This window comes from Moschus berezovskii, chromosome 7, assembly GCF_049115385.1.
Source record: "Moschus berezovskii isolate FMDL1 chromosome 7, NW_MosBer_1.0, whole genome shotgun sequence".
Taxonomy (NCBI): domain Eukaryota; kingdom Metazoa; phylum Chordata; class Mammalia; order Artiodactyla; family Moschidae; genus Moschus; species Moschus berezovskii.
In genome coordinates this window covers 6,238,650-6,252,865 of record NC_142466.1, presented here as the reverse complement: position 1 = coordinate 6,252,865, position 14,216 = coordinate 6,238,650, and the positions used below count along the sequence as shown (strand labels likewise).

At 46.8% G+C, this 14,216-nt stretch overlaps 1 protein-coding gene across 4 annotated transcripts in view; it reads left to right on the top strand.

Annotated features, from left to right (window-relative positions):
• The window catches only part of SH3RF1 (SH3 domain containing ring finger 1), a 159,541-nt gene that overhangs the window by 101,613 nt on the left and 43,712 nt on the right, over positions 1-14,216 (top strand). For all 4 annotated transcript variants that reach the window (XM_088837810.1, XM_088837809.1, XM_088837808.1 and 1 more), the window contains exons 3-4: positions 11,473-11,748; positions 12,481-12,576. In XM_088837810.1, the coding sequence (XP_088693936.1) occupies positions 11,473-11,748; positions 12,481-12,576 (372 nt within the window). The remainder of the gene's footprint in view (positions 1-11,472; positions 11,749-12,480; positions 12,577-14,216) is intronic.

Below are 14,216 nucleotides of genomic sequence, written 5' to 3'. Positions count from 1 at the left end.
TATGCTAATACGTGTTTGCTGGAAAAGGTCAGTTTTCATTCCAATCCCAGAGAAAGACAATGCCAAAGAATGTTCAAACTACCGCACAGTTGTAGCCACCTCACATGCTAGCAAAGTAATGCTCAAAATTCTCCAAGCTAGGTTTCAACAGTATGTGAACCTGGAACTTCATATGTTCAATCTGGATTTAGAAAAGGCAGAGGGACCAGAGATCAAATTGCCAACATCCGTTGGATCATAGAAAAAGCAAGAGAATTTCAGAAAAATAGCTACTTCTGTCTCACTGACTTTGACTGTGTGGATCACAGCAAACTGTGGAAAATTTTTCAAGAGATGGGAATACCAGACCACCTTACCTGCCTCCTGAGAAATCTATATGCAGGTCAAGAACTGGACATGGAACAACAGTCTGGTTCCAAATTGGGAAAGGAGTATGTCAAGGCTGTATATTGTCACCCTGCTTATTTAACTTATATGCAGAGTACATCATGTGAAATGCCGGGCTGGATGAGGCACAGGCTGGAATCAAGATTGCTGGGAGAAATATCAATAACCTCAGATATGCAGATAACACCACTTTTACGGCAGAAAGCAAAGAGGAACTAAAGAGTCTCTTGATGAAGGTGAAAGAGGAGAGTGAAAAAGCTGGCTTAAAACTCAACATTCAAAAAACAAAGATCATGGCATCGGGTCCCATCACTTCATGGCAAATAGATGGGGAAACAATGGAAACAGTGACAGACTTTATTTTCTTGGGCTCCAAAGTCACTGCAGGTGGTGACTGCAGCCATAAAATGGCTCCTGGGAAGATGCTTGCTTCCTTGGAAGAAAAGCTATGACAAATCTAGACAGCATATTAAAAAGCAGTGACATCACTTTGCCAACAAAGGTCCATATAGATAAAGCTCTGGTTTTTCCAGTAGTCACCTATAGATGTGAGGGTTGGACCGTAAAGTTGAGCACCAAAGAATTGATGCTTTTGAACTGTGGTGTTGAAGACTCTTGAGAGTCCCTTGGACTGCAAGGAAATCAAATCAGTCAATCCTAAAGGAAGTCAGTCCTGAATATTCATTGGAAGGACTGATGGTGAAACTGAAGCTCCAATACTTCGGCCACTTGATGTGAGGAACTGACTCATTAAAAAAGTCCCTGATGCTGGGAAAGAATGAAGGCAGGAGGATAAGGGGACAACAGACGATGAGGTGGTTGGATGGCATCACTAACTTGATGGACAGGAGTTTGAGCAAGCTCCGGGAGTTGGTGATGGACAGGGAAGCCTAGCGTGCTGCAGTCCATGAGGTCATATGGGCTGAGTCGGACATGACTGAGCAACCAAACTAAACTAAATGCTTGTTTTCCCTCTTTTTCTAGAACCACTGTGTGTTAGTCACTCACTTGTGTCTGACTCTTTGTGACCCCATGGGTTGCAGCCCACCAGACTCCTCTGTTCATGGGATTTCCAAGGCAGGAATACTGGAGTGGGTTGCTGTGTCCTTCTCCAGGGATCCTCTGGAGCCAAGGATCGAACCTGGGTCTCCTACATTGCAGGCAGATTCTTTACCATCTGAGCCACCAGGGACTCAGGCAAGTAAACACCTGTGTTTAGCCACGACTGCACACTGCCTTGATTTGCTTCTCTTCCTTTGATTTCCTTGCCTAGATCAGATAAAACAACCAGAGTACAAGCAGATGCCCGTCTCAGTGCCCTGACCTGTTGGGTTGTTGCATATCAGCGGACAGTACCTGGGCCACCCCACTGACTTCTTACGCAGAATTCCTGGTTGTAGGACACGAGACACTCCCTGGTGACTTGGCCAGAGGGTATGAGGCGGGTGGGGGGGAGCAGGCAGAAACGCCTCTCCTCTGTTAGGATTGTGAGGTTGCTGTGAAAGGGTGTGGGGAGAAGGGGCCTCGTCTTTCAGCAAATGCACTTACTGTGTGTAAGGCCCAGAGCTGGGCCCTGCAGGGGCTCAGGAGCGTGTCAGAGACTATCCCTGCCCTCAGAGTGTTTTACATCTCATACTGTTACTAGCTAAGAATGCAAGTGTATATTTAAAAGGTGCAGTTAAGCCAACAGGGAACCGTAGACAACCGTCTGGGGTCCAGAAGGAGATGTACATCTCTGTTAAGGAATAAGAAAGGGATTGGACACTGTTGCATTTTAGTTGTGTCTTGTAAATGGGCTTCTGACAAGTGGACGTGGGGTCTGGGGAAGAGGGCTCTTCATATGGAGAGAGTGTCAGAGAAATATCCCGGGCTGGCGGTGGGGAGAGACTGTGTTAGGGACTAGGGAGTTAGAATATTGGATCCCTACTGAGAAAGGAGGATGAAGTGTTTGAGAAAATTGTTTGAGATCTTAAGTGTCAGGAGAAGAGTTTGAACCGAGTTTGCTGGAAGGGAATTGGAAAAAGCCTGATCTGATAGAAATGATAATTTTAACAAGATGGGCGTGGTAGATCTCTTGGCGTGAAATCCAGTGAGTTGATTCTGGTCTGCCCACTGGGCTGTCAGAATGCGAATGGGAGACCTGGCCCTGGTCTCACTGTGCTCACAGCCTGTGGACAGGACAACCTAGTTGCTTTACCCAAAGAAACATTCAATTATAGCACATTTAAAAACATAGATATGTAGTAGATATTTAGTAGATTTTTAGCTATAATTGAATCCATTCCCATGGCCATCTCAAATGATCAAATTTCTCATCTCAGATTTTATTGTGAATGCAGCTAGAATGATCAGTTATCTTCTTATGCCATATGTTGTTGTTGTTCAGTTGCTAAGTTGTATCCGAGTTACTGCAACCCCATGATCTGCAGCACACCAGGCTTCCCTGTCCTTCACTGTCTCCTGGAGTTTGCTCAAATTCATGTCCATTGTCTGTGATACTATCCAACCATCTCATCCTCTGTCTTCCTCTTCTCGTCCTGCCCTCAATCTTTCCCAGCATCAGTGTCTTTTCCAGTGACAAAACATGGTCCACTGGAGGAGGGACTGGCAAACCACTCCAGTATTCTTGCCTTGAGAACCCCAGGAACAGTATGAAAAAAATGCCGTATGTATTAAATGCTTATTACAAGTAGTCTTGCTTAACTTATACTTGCTGCTATATGTTTCAGTTCAGTTCAGTTCAGTCGCTCAGTCGTGACCGACTCTTTGCGACCCCATGAATCACAGCACGCCAGGCCTCCCTGTTCATCACCAACTCCCGGAGTTCACTCAAACTCATGTCCATCGAGTCGGTGATGCCATCCAGCCATCTCATTCTCTGTCGTCCCCTTCTCCTCCTGCCGCCAATCCCTCCCAGCTTCAGAGTCTTTTCCAGTGAGTCAACTCGTCGCATGAGGTGGCCAAAGTATTGGAGCTTCAGCTTTAGCATTAGTCCTTCCCTTCAGTTCAGTTCAGTTCAGTTGCTCAGTCATGTCCGACTATTTGCGACCCCATGAATCACAGCACGCCAGGCCTCCCTGTCCACCACCAACTCCCGGAGTTCACTCAAACTCATGTCCATCGAGTCGGTGATGCCATCCAGTCATCTCATTCTCTGTCGTCCCCGTCTCCTCCAACTTTCAGTTCAGTTCAGTCGCTCAGTCGTGACCGACTCTTTGCGACCCCGTGAATCACAGCACGCCAGGCCTCCCTGTCCATCACCAACTCCTGGAGTTCACTCAAACTCATCGAGTTGGTGATGCCATCCAGCCATCTCATTCTCATCTAGAAATATAAAAAATAATTTATCTCTTCATGATTTATTTTGGTTGAATGTTAGTTGCTCAGTCGTGTCTGACTCTTTGTGACTCTCTGGACTGTAGCTTGCCAGACTCCTCTGTCCGTGGGATTTCCCAGGCAAGAATACTGGAGTGGGTACCCATTCCCTTCTCCAGGGGACCTTCCCTACCCAGGGATCAAACCTGTGTTTTCCGAATTGCAGGCAGATTCTTTACCATCTGAGCCACTCATTTTGGTTGAAAATACCTTTAATTCATATTCTATTGTTTGGTTATTTAGAGTAAGATAGAAGAGTTAGATTTGGGCTTATCAGAAGTGTCTTAGTAAATCTTTCCTTTTAAGTTTCTCTTATTTCTTATTTTTGGAAATCATTATACTTGAATTGGAATACTGTTGTTTTTTTTTAAAGAGTGCTTCAATAAAATCGCTTGTTTCAAAATAATAATCTGCTATTGATAAAAATTATTTATTGTACATGGCTATTTCTTTTCCTCTTATATCATCGTATATTTGGAGAAATTAAGGCATAAAGACAGTGTTTTTCAGTAACACTCATCTCACCCACAGAATATTAAGTATTTTAAGCATCCTATTAAGACAGACTTAGTCAAAGGTGAAAGAGCTTAGTTCAAAAGGCCAGAAGATTGTACTTTGAATTCTTGTTGAAAGCCCAAATCCCAAAGCTTTTGCACCTAAGAGTTTGTTTCCTTATTGAAGATGTTGATAGTACTGTCTGGGTTCCCAGGGTTGACTTTCCACCCTTAGAGTAGACTGTTCCATAGTCAGAGAGTGTCATGCTTTGTGATCACGTGCCGTCTTCACACTGGCTCAGCCAGCAGAGCAGTCCTTTGGAAAGCAGTGACTGTGACAGGCACATTATGGGTCACTTTCGCATGGAAAGCACACGTGGAGAGAGGAAGGGCCGAGTGTGTGTGGCCCACAGCCGAGCTGCCGCAGCTCTCCTGTAACCTGGACCCCGCGGTGCTGTGGCCACAGTTAGGTCCTCCACATCCCAGGGGTCTTCTTCCCAAATGTGCCACCAGTGACCCTGCCCACACCTCGTCCTTTCCGCATGCTGGAGAGCCCATACCTGGAAAGGGAACAGAGACAGCCAGCAGGAATGAAAGCACCCTCTCGGATGGTCTGGTAGCCATAGGAGTCATCGAGATCACAGGATGTCCTGTCTTCCTTTGTCTTTTGGCAGAACTCATCTTGTGAGAAGTTGGATTCTTCCACGTCTCCAGTGACAGAGGTGTCATAATTCACTGCAGTATTGAACAGCCCTTGCTGTCAGGAAATCCTTTCATCCCACTTAAATAATGCATGCATCTGTTTCAGCCTGTGTTTTTCCGTCAGCAAATACGGAGCTGACTTACTCTCCCTGCATGAGGCTTCTCAGTTGTATTTGAAGACTGACTGCCCCACGAATACATCTCAGCTTCTGCAGCTGGTCTTTCATGGTATTTTCAAATATTATGTAGAGAGAATAGGTGAGATATAGGTAAAGTCACCTGTGCCTCTCTCCCCACTGAGAGCCCTGTGTTCCTTCTGTTTGTGGATTTCAGACTGTGTCCAGGCCATCCAGGGAGAGGCCCCTGGCACTGGTGTGGGGTCAGATGACTGCAGACGCCCACTTCTCTGCCTCGGTGATGGGTTTCCTTCCTGTTGGACACTGGTCTCTGCTTCTGCACTGCAGGTCTCTTGTTTGCCCAGTTAGGCTTCTTACTGTGATACTTGTGTATCTTTTCCCCCACATGCGTACATAGTTATAGATCTGGCATATGTGGTCATTGCTAAGTTTTTTTCACTGTGTTGCCACTGGTTTATTTTTAAAACATTTTAATATCGAAGTAAAACTTACATTAAGGGAATTACAGTATGGAAATCATCAAGTGTGGAATTATACTGAGTTTTGACACATGTCCACAGCTGACTAACCAACATCCCAGCCAAGATATAAAATACACCTATTTTCTCATGCCTTATGAGGGTTTCTTTACAGTGGTTTGGCTTTACCTACTCTCAAAGTCATATAAATGTAATTTGTATATATGTATTCTGACACCACTCTAATGGCAGAAAGTGAAGAGGACCTAAAGAGCCTCTTGATGAGGATGAAAGAAGAGAGTGAAAAAGCTGGCTTGAAACTCAACATTAAATAAACTAAGATCATGACATCAGTCCCATTACTTCATGGTGAACAGAAGGGGAAAAAAGTGGAAACAGTGACAAATTTTATTTTCTTGGGCTCCAAAATCGCTGCAGATGGTGACTGAAGCCACAAAATTAAAAGACACTTGCTTCTTGGAAGGAAAGCTATGACCAACCTCAACAGGTAATAAGAAAGCAGAGACATCACTTTGCCAACAACGGACCATCTAGTCAAAGCTATGGTTTTTCCAGCAGTCATGTACGGATGTGAGAGTTGGACCATAAAGAAGGCTGAGTGCCAAAGAATTGATGCTTTCTAATGGTAGTGCTGGAGAAGACTCTTGAGTCCCTTGGACAGCAAGGAGATCAAACCAGTTGATCCTAAAGGAAATCAACCCTGAATATTCATTGAAAGGACTGATGCTGAAACGCCAACCCTTTGGCCACCTGATACAAAGAGCTGGCTCATTGGAAAAGACCCTGATGCTGGGAAGGATTGAAGGCAAAAGGAGAAGCAGGTGACAGAGGATAAGATGGTTAGATAGCATCACCAGCTCAATGGACATGAATTTGAGCAAGCTCCAGGAGATAGTGAAGGACAGAGGAGTCTGGCAATCCATGGGGTCACAAGGAGTCAGACACAACTTAGTGACTGAACAATTCTGGTACTTGTTTATTCTGATTTTCCATTCATGAGTATCAGTAAGTTGTCCTTTTCTCTGTTTTAAACTAGCTGAGGAGTCCAGCGTTCATCTTCAGCAGATGGACCACCTGGGTTTTCAGTGCTCGCATTGTGAATAGTTCTGCAGGGAGCATCTCTTTGCAGATCTTTGTGTGGACACATGTTCATTTCTTAGATTAACACCCAGGACTGGAATTGTGGGGCCATGAGTAGCTGTGTTTGTAACTTTATAAGAAACTGTTGAGTAGTTTTCCAGAGTGGTTACACCATTTTAAATGCCTAATATCAGCGTGCGTGAGTTGTTGGCTCTGTATCATTAACATTTTCTGTTGTCAGTCTTTTAAATTTTAATCATCCTAATGGGTATGAAGTAATAACTCATTGTGGTTTTAGTTTATATTTCCCTGATGACTAGGGATATTGAATACCTTTTTGTAGTGTGTGTTCAGATCTTTGGCCTGGTTTTCAGCTGGGTTGGTGGGCTATTATTTATTTGCAGTTGTTTATATTTCTGAATTTAAGTCCATTGTCAGATACAGGTATTGCAAGTGTTTCCCCCTGCATGTAGGATGAGTTTTTATTTTTTTTACTGTCTCTTTTAATGAACAGAATTTTTCAGTTTTGATAGTTCAACTTGCAACTTTTAAGTTTAGTTAAGATGGGGGCGTGCAGAGGAGACCGACCTCATCATTAAGATATTATTTTGTGTGTTTTCCTAGAAAATTTACGGGTTTAGAGTTTACATTCGATTCTGGGATCCATCTCAAGTTATTTTTGTATGTGGTGTGAGGTAGGGGTCTCTCCCATGGACTTCTAAGAGTTCCACATCCACTGTTGAAAAGACTTTCTTTTCCCCAGTTGAATTGTCTTGACACATTTACTTGATTGTCCATATGTGTGTGGGTCTGCTCCAGTGCTGTTTTAATTCTGAAACTGTGAACTGTCTTTCACATTTAATGTCACGTTTAAATTATATGACCATCTCTCTCCACTACATTAATGAAAACACTGGACAAAAAAAGAAAAATCTAACCCAGGCAGTTGAACTAGAGATCTCACCTGACTATCCTGTTCAGTATTAAAACCTACTCCCATATGTCCCTACCCCCTTGTTTCTGGCTCACCCACCTTCCTGGCTTTCTGTGAGGGTTGGATGGGGGCCATGCAGATCTCCTCAGGCAGGGCCATTCTTCCCTGTCTGCCCATGGCCCCGGGGCAGGTGGGAGGAAAGGCAGGCTTGGGGCAAGGCCCTTGCCAGGAACCCAGGTGTTTCCCAAATGGATAGAAAGTTGATGCTTTACCAGGAAATAGCCCTCGTTCTGCCATGAATCCTCAAGACAGCAGATCAAGTTACTGTCGCTAGTTTTCCCAATACATTTTGCTGCTCTCTGCAAAATATTATCATAATTATTAAATGTGATGAAACAGAAAACTAACAGGGTGATGAGTGATATGAGTTTCCTTCATTTTATTTCAGTGACTGCATTCTCAAGAGCTCTCTTCCCTTAGAAACATTTGTAAGATTTGTTTTCTGTGATGGTTTGTCAGTTGGATGCTCCATTTTTAAGGCCATCCAAGAAAAAATACAATATATCAGCTGTGTGACTGCTTCCTCCTAACCGCCAGAAGAGTCTGTAAGAAAGATGTTTGTTTGCTGTGGGTTGCTGCAGGCTCGGCTTCGCGTTTTTCAGATGCCAGCAGCTCGCTCCGCACAAAGCCCTCGGCTGCCCGCTTCCAGAGCGTGTCATGTGTTCAGCGTTGCCTCCAGCACACACTGAGGGGGCGGCGGCAGCTCTGGTTCCTCCAGGTATTCCTCGTGCGCAGGCGCCAGGTGCCCCAGCAGCCCCAGGGGCCGGGGAGTGGCCCGCCGCCTTCCTCCCCTGCTCGTCCTCCGGCCACCGTGCATGTCCGCCACATGCTGTGCCCAGAGGAGGTGCTGTGGACGGCCACACCTGTGTGCAGCCGTGCCTCCCCACAGAGCACGACTCACAAGCATGGGGGTATGTGGTCAGTGTGTCCACAGCTGGTGAGCCTGACCCACTGTAGAATCGTCTCTGAAGCAGCTGACCCTGTGGAGGCGGTTTTTCCCAGGTAGCCATCACAGTTCAGTGCTCAGCCCACCAGCGATGAGGTTCATTCCTCCCTTATTCATCCAGGTGGGTGCTCGAGGAGAGATGGGGGCCTGCAGCCCCTGTGCCCAGGTACCTGGTCTCATGGGGACCAGGCTGGGAGCCAAGTGAGGACAGTGTGCAACAGGCTCAGGACAAGCATCCCCTCCTCCCACCGTGAGGGTGGGGTGGGGACCTCCCCCAGGCGGCAGCATTCAGTCTGGTCCTAAAGCAGACGCAGCCGGTACGTGTGGAAATGGACCATCCTGTGGACCTTCACCCAACCCCGAACTTGGTCTTATTAATGGGTGATTCCAAACAACAGAAGCATCCATCCCAGACAGACAGGAAACTGTAAGCAGGGGAAAGCTGGCCTCCTTGTCACCTCAGGATGTGTCCCTCTGGGGACATACTGGAGACCCTCCAGGTAGGACTGTGGTGGGAGCCAGGTGCCCTTGGTGAGCTCCAGTGGAAGACTGTCAGTCCGTCCAGGCTGCCTCATAAAACACCCCAGATGGGGCAGCTTGTAAGTGACAAGCATGATTTCTCAGCACTGGAGCATCTGGCAAGTCCAGGATCAGCTGTCTGGAGGAGTCCCTCCTGTCCACTGCTCGTGCCCCTTGCTGCGCCCTCACCGGGCAGAAGGGACGTGGTTTTCTGTGGGTATTAATCCCACTGCTGAGGGCCCCACCTCATGCCCTGAGCACCCACCTCTTCAGCATCGCCTTTGAGGGGGTGGGTTTCAACATCTGAATCACAGGGGACACAGACTTCCAGACAGTAGCACGGAGGTGAGGCAGCTCTGAGACTGGAGGTGATAAAAGCAGACCCGCTCACCCGCTGAGGGTGGAAAAGATGAGAGGAAGGTGTCCACATAGTGGGGCTCAGTTCTTTCTGGAAGTTTTCGGAAGTCAAGTTGCAATCAGCCAGAGTTTATACCAATTGAGATACAACTCAGTCATTAAACTTTACACATTTTATTGCTGTTCCTATGAGAAGAGTATCTTCTAAATGTTCTTTTTAGTAGGCCATTGAATCTTTTTTACTTTATGGAGCAGTAAGAAATGCGTGAAGGAATTTGAATTTAGAGGGGTTGTTGTGCATGTGTATCTGGGCACTGGCATTTAGAGTCTATAAAATCAATTGACAGTGAAGGCTTTATTTACATGTGAAGACCGCAGCTGGATCACCATGCAGCTCTTTGCCAGATATACTGGAGTACCCCCGATGGGGCAGAAATGGGCTGGAAAGCAGTGAGTCAGAAGTGTGTGTGTGCCGCTCTCGTGAGGATTTTAATACCTGTGTATATAATGGAGAAGCAAAAATGTTAGAAAAGTAAAACAGGCCCACGTCATAGTTATTCTTTTTTATAGGAGCAAGCAGTCACTGTTTACTGAAGTGTACTTTTGGGTTAAGAATTGTTGTCAAAGCTCACGTTGCCTGCGATGCCCAGTCCTTTGCCGAGGCCTGAGGGCCGCTGCAGAGCGTGCTTGGCCGCCACCTCTGGCTCTCTCTGGCCAGCTCTGCTTCTAAGCCTCCCTTTCATATGTAGCCAAGTGAAATGTAAACTCTGCGGATGCCAGGGGCCTTGCCTGGGAAGCAGTTTGGGAAGGTGGATGAAGGTCTGGGGGCCAGGCAAGGCTGCGACCCCCAGGCTTTCCAGGAGGTGACCGAGGGGCCCCTGTGGCTCCCGGCTCTCGGGGTGGTTTTGGCACAAGGAAAAGGCAGTCTTGCTTGCTTTTCAGTCGGTTTACTCTATCCTTCACTGTCTGTGTCTCTTAAAGATCCGTGAACTTTGCTGGGTTTGAAATCAGGGTGAAATTCATTTTGTTTAATACAGGAAGTTTTCTATGGGGAAGTCTCACACAAACTGACTTTTCAATCTCTTGGAATTTAATTGAGTCAGCGCAGCGGAGCAGGACAGGGCTGGGGCCCCACGTCCTGGTGGGTTAGAGTGCCGTTGTCCCCTGGCTGCCTCCCGCAGGGCTCCTGGTCACTGAGAGAGCCCAACATGCAGGGCAGTGTGTTTCCGGTTGCAGGCAGCAGGGTTTAACCAGGCTGTTGCCTGAAGCTTACTCCTGCCCTCACTGTGTTAAGAGCACTGGGAGATCTTTGTTGCTCAGTCTCTCAGTCGTGTCCGACTCTTTTCAGCCCCGTGGTCTGCAGCACACCAGGCTTCTCTGTCCTTCTCCATCTCCAGGAGCTTGCTCAAACCCATGTCCATTGAGTCGGTGATGCCACCCAACCATCTCATCCTCTGTCGTCCCCTTCTCCTCCTGCCCTCAATCTTTCCCAACATCAGGATCTTTTCTCTTGAGTCGGCTCTTCCCATCAGGTGGCCAAAGGTTTGGAGCTTCATCTTCAGCATCAGTCCTTCCAACAAACATTCAGGGTTGATTTCCTTTAGGATTGACCTCCTTGTAGCCTTTAGCACTCAGCCTTCTTTTTGGTGCAGTTAATATCAGAATTTAAGTTTTTAATGAGTTCTTGGATTTTATGCCAGGAAGCCAGACTTAGCAGTAGGTACTTCCACGTCCTAAAAACCCTGAATAGGGTGAAAGTCTGGCTAAATTAGCCTTAGGAGCAGAACGCCGTCTCTGGGTCCAGGGGTGGTCTGCTGTTCTTTCCTCGCGTGACATGGTTTTGTTTGCTCTGGTGACACACACATGCAGTTTTTTATGTGGGATTGTCTTACTAAGACAAAGTGTGTATTTGATCTGGACCTATTAGCAACCACAGTGAAACAGTTGAATTTTCAGACACTTTGGGACAGTTCTTTCATTAAAACTCCCCTCTCTCCTTCAGGGAATGCCTCAGTTACCATGTGCCAAAGCGTTATACAGCTATGAAGGCAAGGAGCCCGGGGACCTTAAGTTCAGCAAAGGCGACATCATTGTCCTGCGGCGACAGGTGGATGAGAACTGGTACCACGGAGAGGTCGGTGGGGTCCACGGCTTCTTCCCCAGCAGCTTCGTGCAGATCATCAAACCCTTACCTCAGCCCCCGCCTCAGTGCAAAGCACTTTATGACTTTGAAGTTAAGGACAAGGAAGCCGACAAAGACTGCCTTCCGTTTGCAAAGGTAAAGTTAGAACACGTTGCCTTCTGGTTGCCAGCTCTCTGTGTCCCTGCATGCATGAACTATGGCCTGTGCAAAAAAATACAGTAGTTTTATGTGAACTCTCTTTCTGTGCTTCTAAAAATATCTGGAAGCAGGCTTCTCAGATCAGAAAGACAGTAATTTTGTGCACAGAGTGTTCTCTATGAAAGATAATTTTGGTTGATGCTCTGTATGGTATCATTTTCATGTTTCGGGCCTAAATGTAATTCTAAACTATGTTTTTGGGTGGGTGCATGCCACTTGGGGATTTTAATTCCCTGAATTATGAATAACAAAATGAAACATCATTACTTCCTTATTTTATATGTAAATTTCGTTGCTGAAAAGCATACCAGACTGTATCTACTGAATTGATAAAATGCTTTGGAATTTTGACCAGAATGTTGTGTTTTTTGGTAAAGAAAGACAGTAGAATGTACATTTAAATGGGCTTCTGGTGTTTTATCAGAGAGAAGGCAAGCAGAGCCTGAGAGTCCATCTAACAGGAGTTCAGGGCGTGGGTGGGATGGCAGGTGCCGACAGGCTGCTAGTCTGGTCTGGTGCCCTTCAGTTCATCACCTCGTTGTGGTCACATGCTAAAGACGTGGCACCTTAATTCATGTGCTCTTACAACTTGAGTCTCCTGTTAAAAAGAAAATTAGGTGGCACGCTTCCTAGAGTCAAGTGGAGTAATGTCCATTGGTGTCTCTTTAGGACGACGTTCTCACTGTGATCCGCAGAGTGGATGAAAACTGGGCTGAAGGCATGCTGGCAGACAAGATAGGAATATTCCCAATTTCATATGTTGAGGTGAGTCAGTGTGTGGAAGCGTTTGTCGTGTTAGCGTTCTGCTTGGCAGGTCAGTCTTAAGTGTGCAGGGCGAGCATCCGGGAGTCCTCACGATCACGTCTCAGTGTGCACGTGCACTACCTCACTGCTGCCCACCTTAAGTGGTGCAGTGCTGCACATCCCTTTCTCGGGTAAAACTCGGGAACAAAGAAAGACAAAAACCTAGTCTGCTTAAGAAAAAAAACCCTCATAGCAGAAAGCCGCAGGGATGACCCTGTTACAGACTGTGGGATGGAATTCCTCCATCCTGCCCTGCAGTTCCTGAGGAACAGGGGACTGTGAGATGTTTGAGCTCTGTACCTTGTCCCCTGTTAAGAGCGTAGGCATGTCTGTCGAGTGGGATCCTGAGCTGCCTGCAGCTTCTGTGTTCCATCTGCAGTTTTGGGGTCAGAGGCTGCTGAGGTCCTGACTAAGGTGGGAGACGCGTGTGTCTGTGTGTTTATGTGCCGCGCCTCAGGACTCAAACCCTGATTGCAGCATAGCCTCCAGTCAGCACTAAATAAGCGATAAACGGCCCACATTTTATCCCAGCAGCCACTTAGCCACCCTCCCCACTTCAGTCAGCTTTATTCAGAAACGCATGGCCAATCCAGCTCAGCAAAGTCTCTTTCAGTTCAGTTCAGTCGCTCAGTCGTGTCCGACTCTCTGCGACCCCATGAACCACAGCACGCCAGGCCTCCCTGTCCATCACCAATTCCCGGAGTTCACTCAAACTCATGTCCACAGAGTCGGTGATGCCATCCAGCCATCTCATTCTCTGTCGTCCCCTCCTCCTCCCGCCCCCAATCCTTCCCAGCATCAGAGTCTTTTCCAGCGAGTCAGCTTGTCGCATGTATAAAGTAATATGTTGTATTAAAGAATCAGTTCAGTTCAGTCGCTCAGTCGTGTCCGACTCTCTGCGACCCCATGAATCACAGCATGCCAGGCCTCCCTATCCATCACCAACTCCCTGAGTTCACTCAAACTCATGTCCACAGAGTCGGTGATGCCATCCAGCCATCTCATTCTCGGTCGTCCCCTTCTCCTCCCGCCCCTAACCTTTCCCAGCATCAGAGTCTTTTCCAGTGTGTCAACTCGTCGCATCAGGTGGCCAAAGTATTGGAGTTTCAGCTTTAGCATCAGTCCCTCCAATGAACACCCAGGATCGATCTCCCTTAGAATGGACTGGTTGGATCTCCTTGCAGTACAAGGGACTCTCAAGAGTCTTCTCCAACACCACAGTTCAAAAGCATCAATTCTTTGGCGATCAGCTTTCTTCACAGTCCAACTCTCACATCCATACATGACCACGGGAAAAACCATAGCCTTGACTAGACGGACCTTTGTTGGCAAAGTAATGTCTCTGCTTTTTAATGTCCTATCAAGGTTGGTCATAACTTTCCTTCCAAGGAGTAAGCGTCTTTTAATTTCATGGCTGCAATCAGCATCCGCAGTGATTTTGGAGCCCAAAAAAATAAAGTCTGACACTGTTTCCACTGTTTCCCCATCTATTTCCCATGAAGTGATGGGACCAGATGCCATGATCTTAGTTTTCTGAATGTTGAACTTCAAGCCAACCTTTTCACTGTCCTCTTTCATTTTCATCAAGAGGCTTTTGAGTT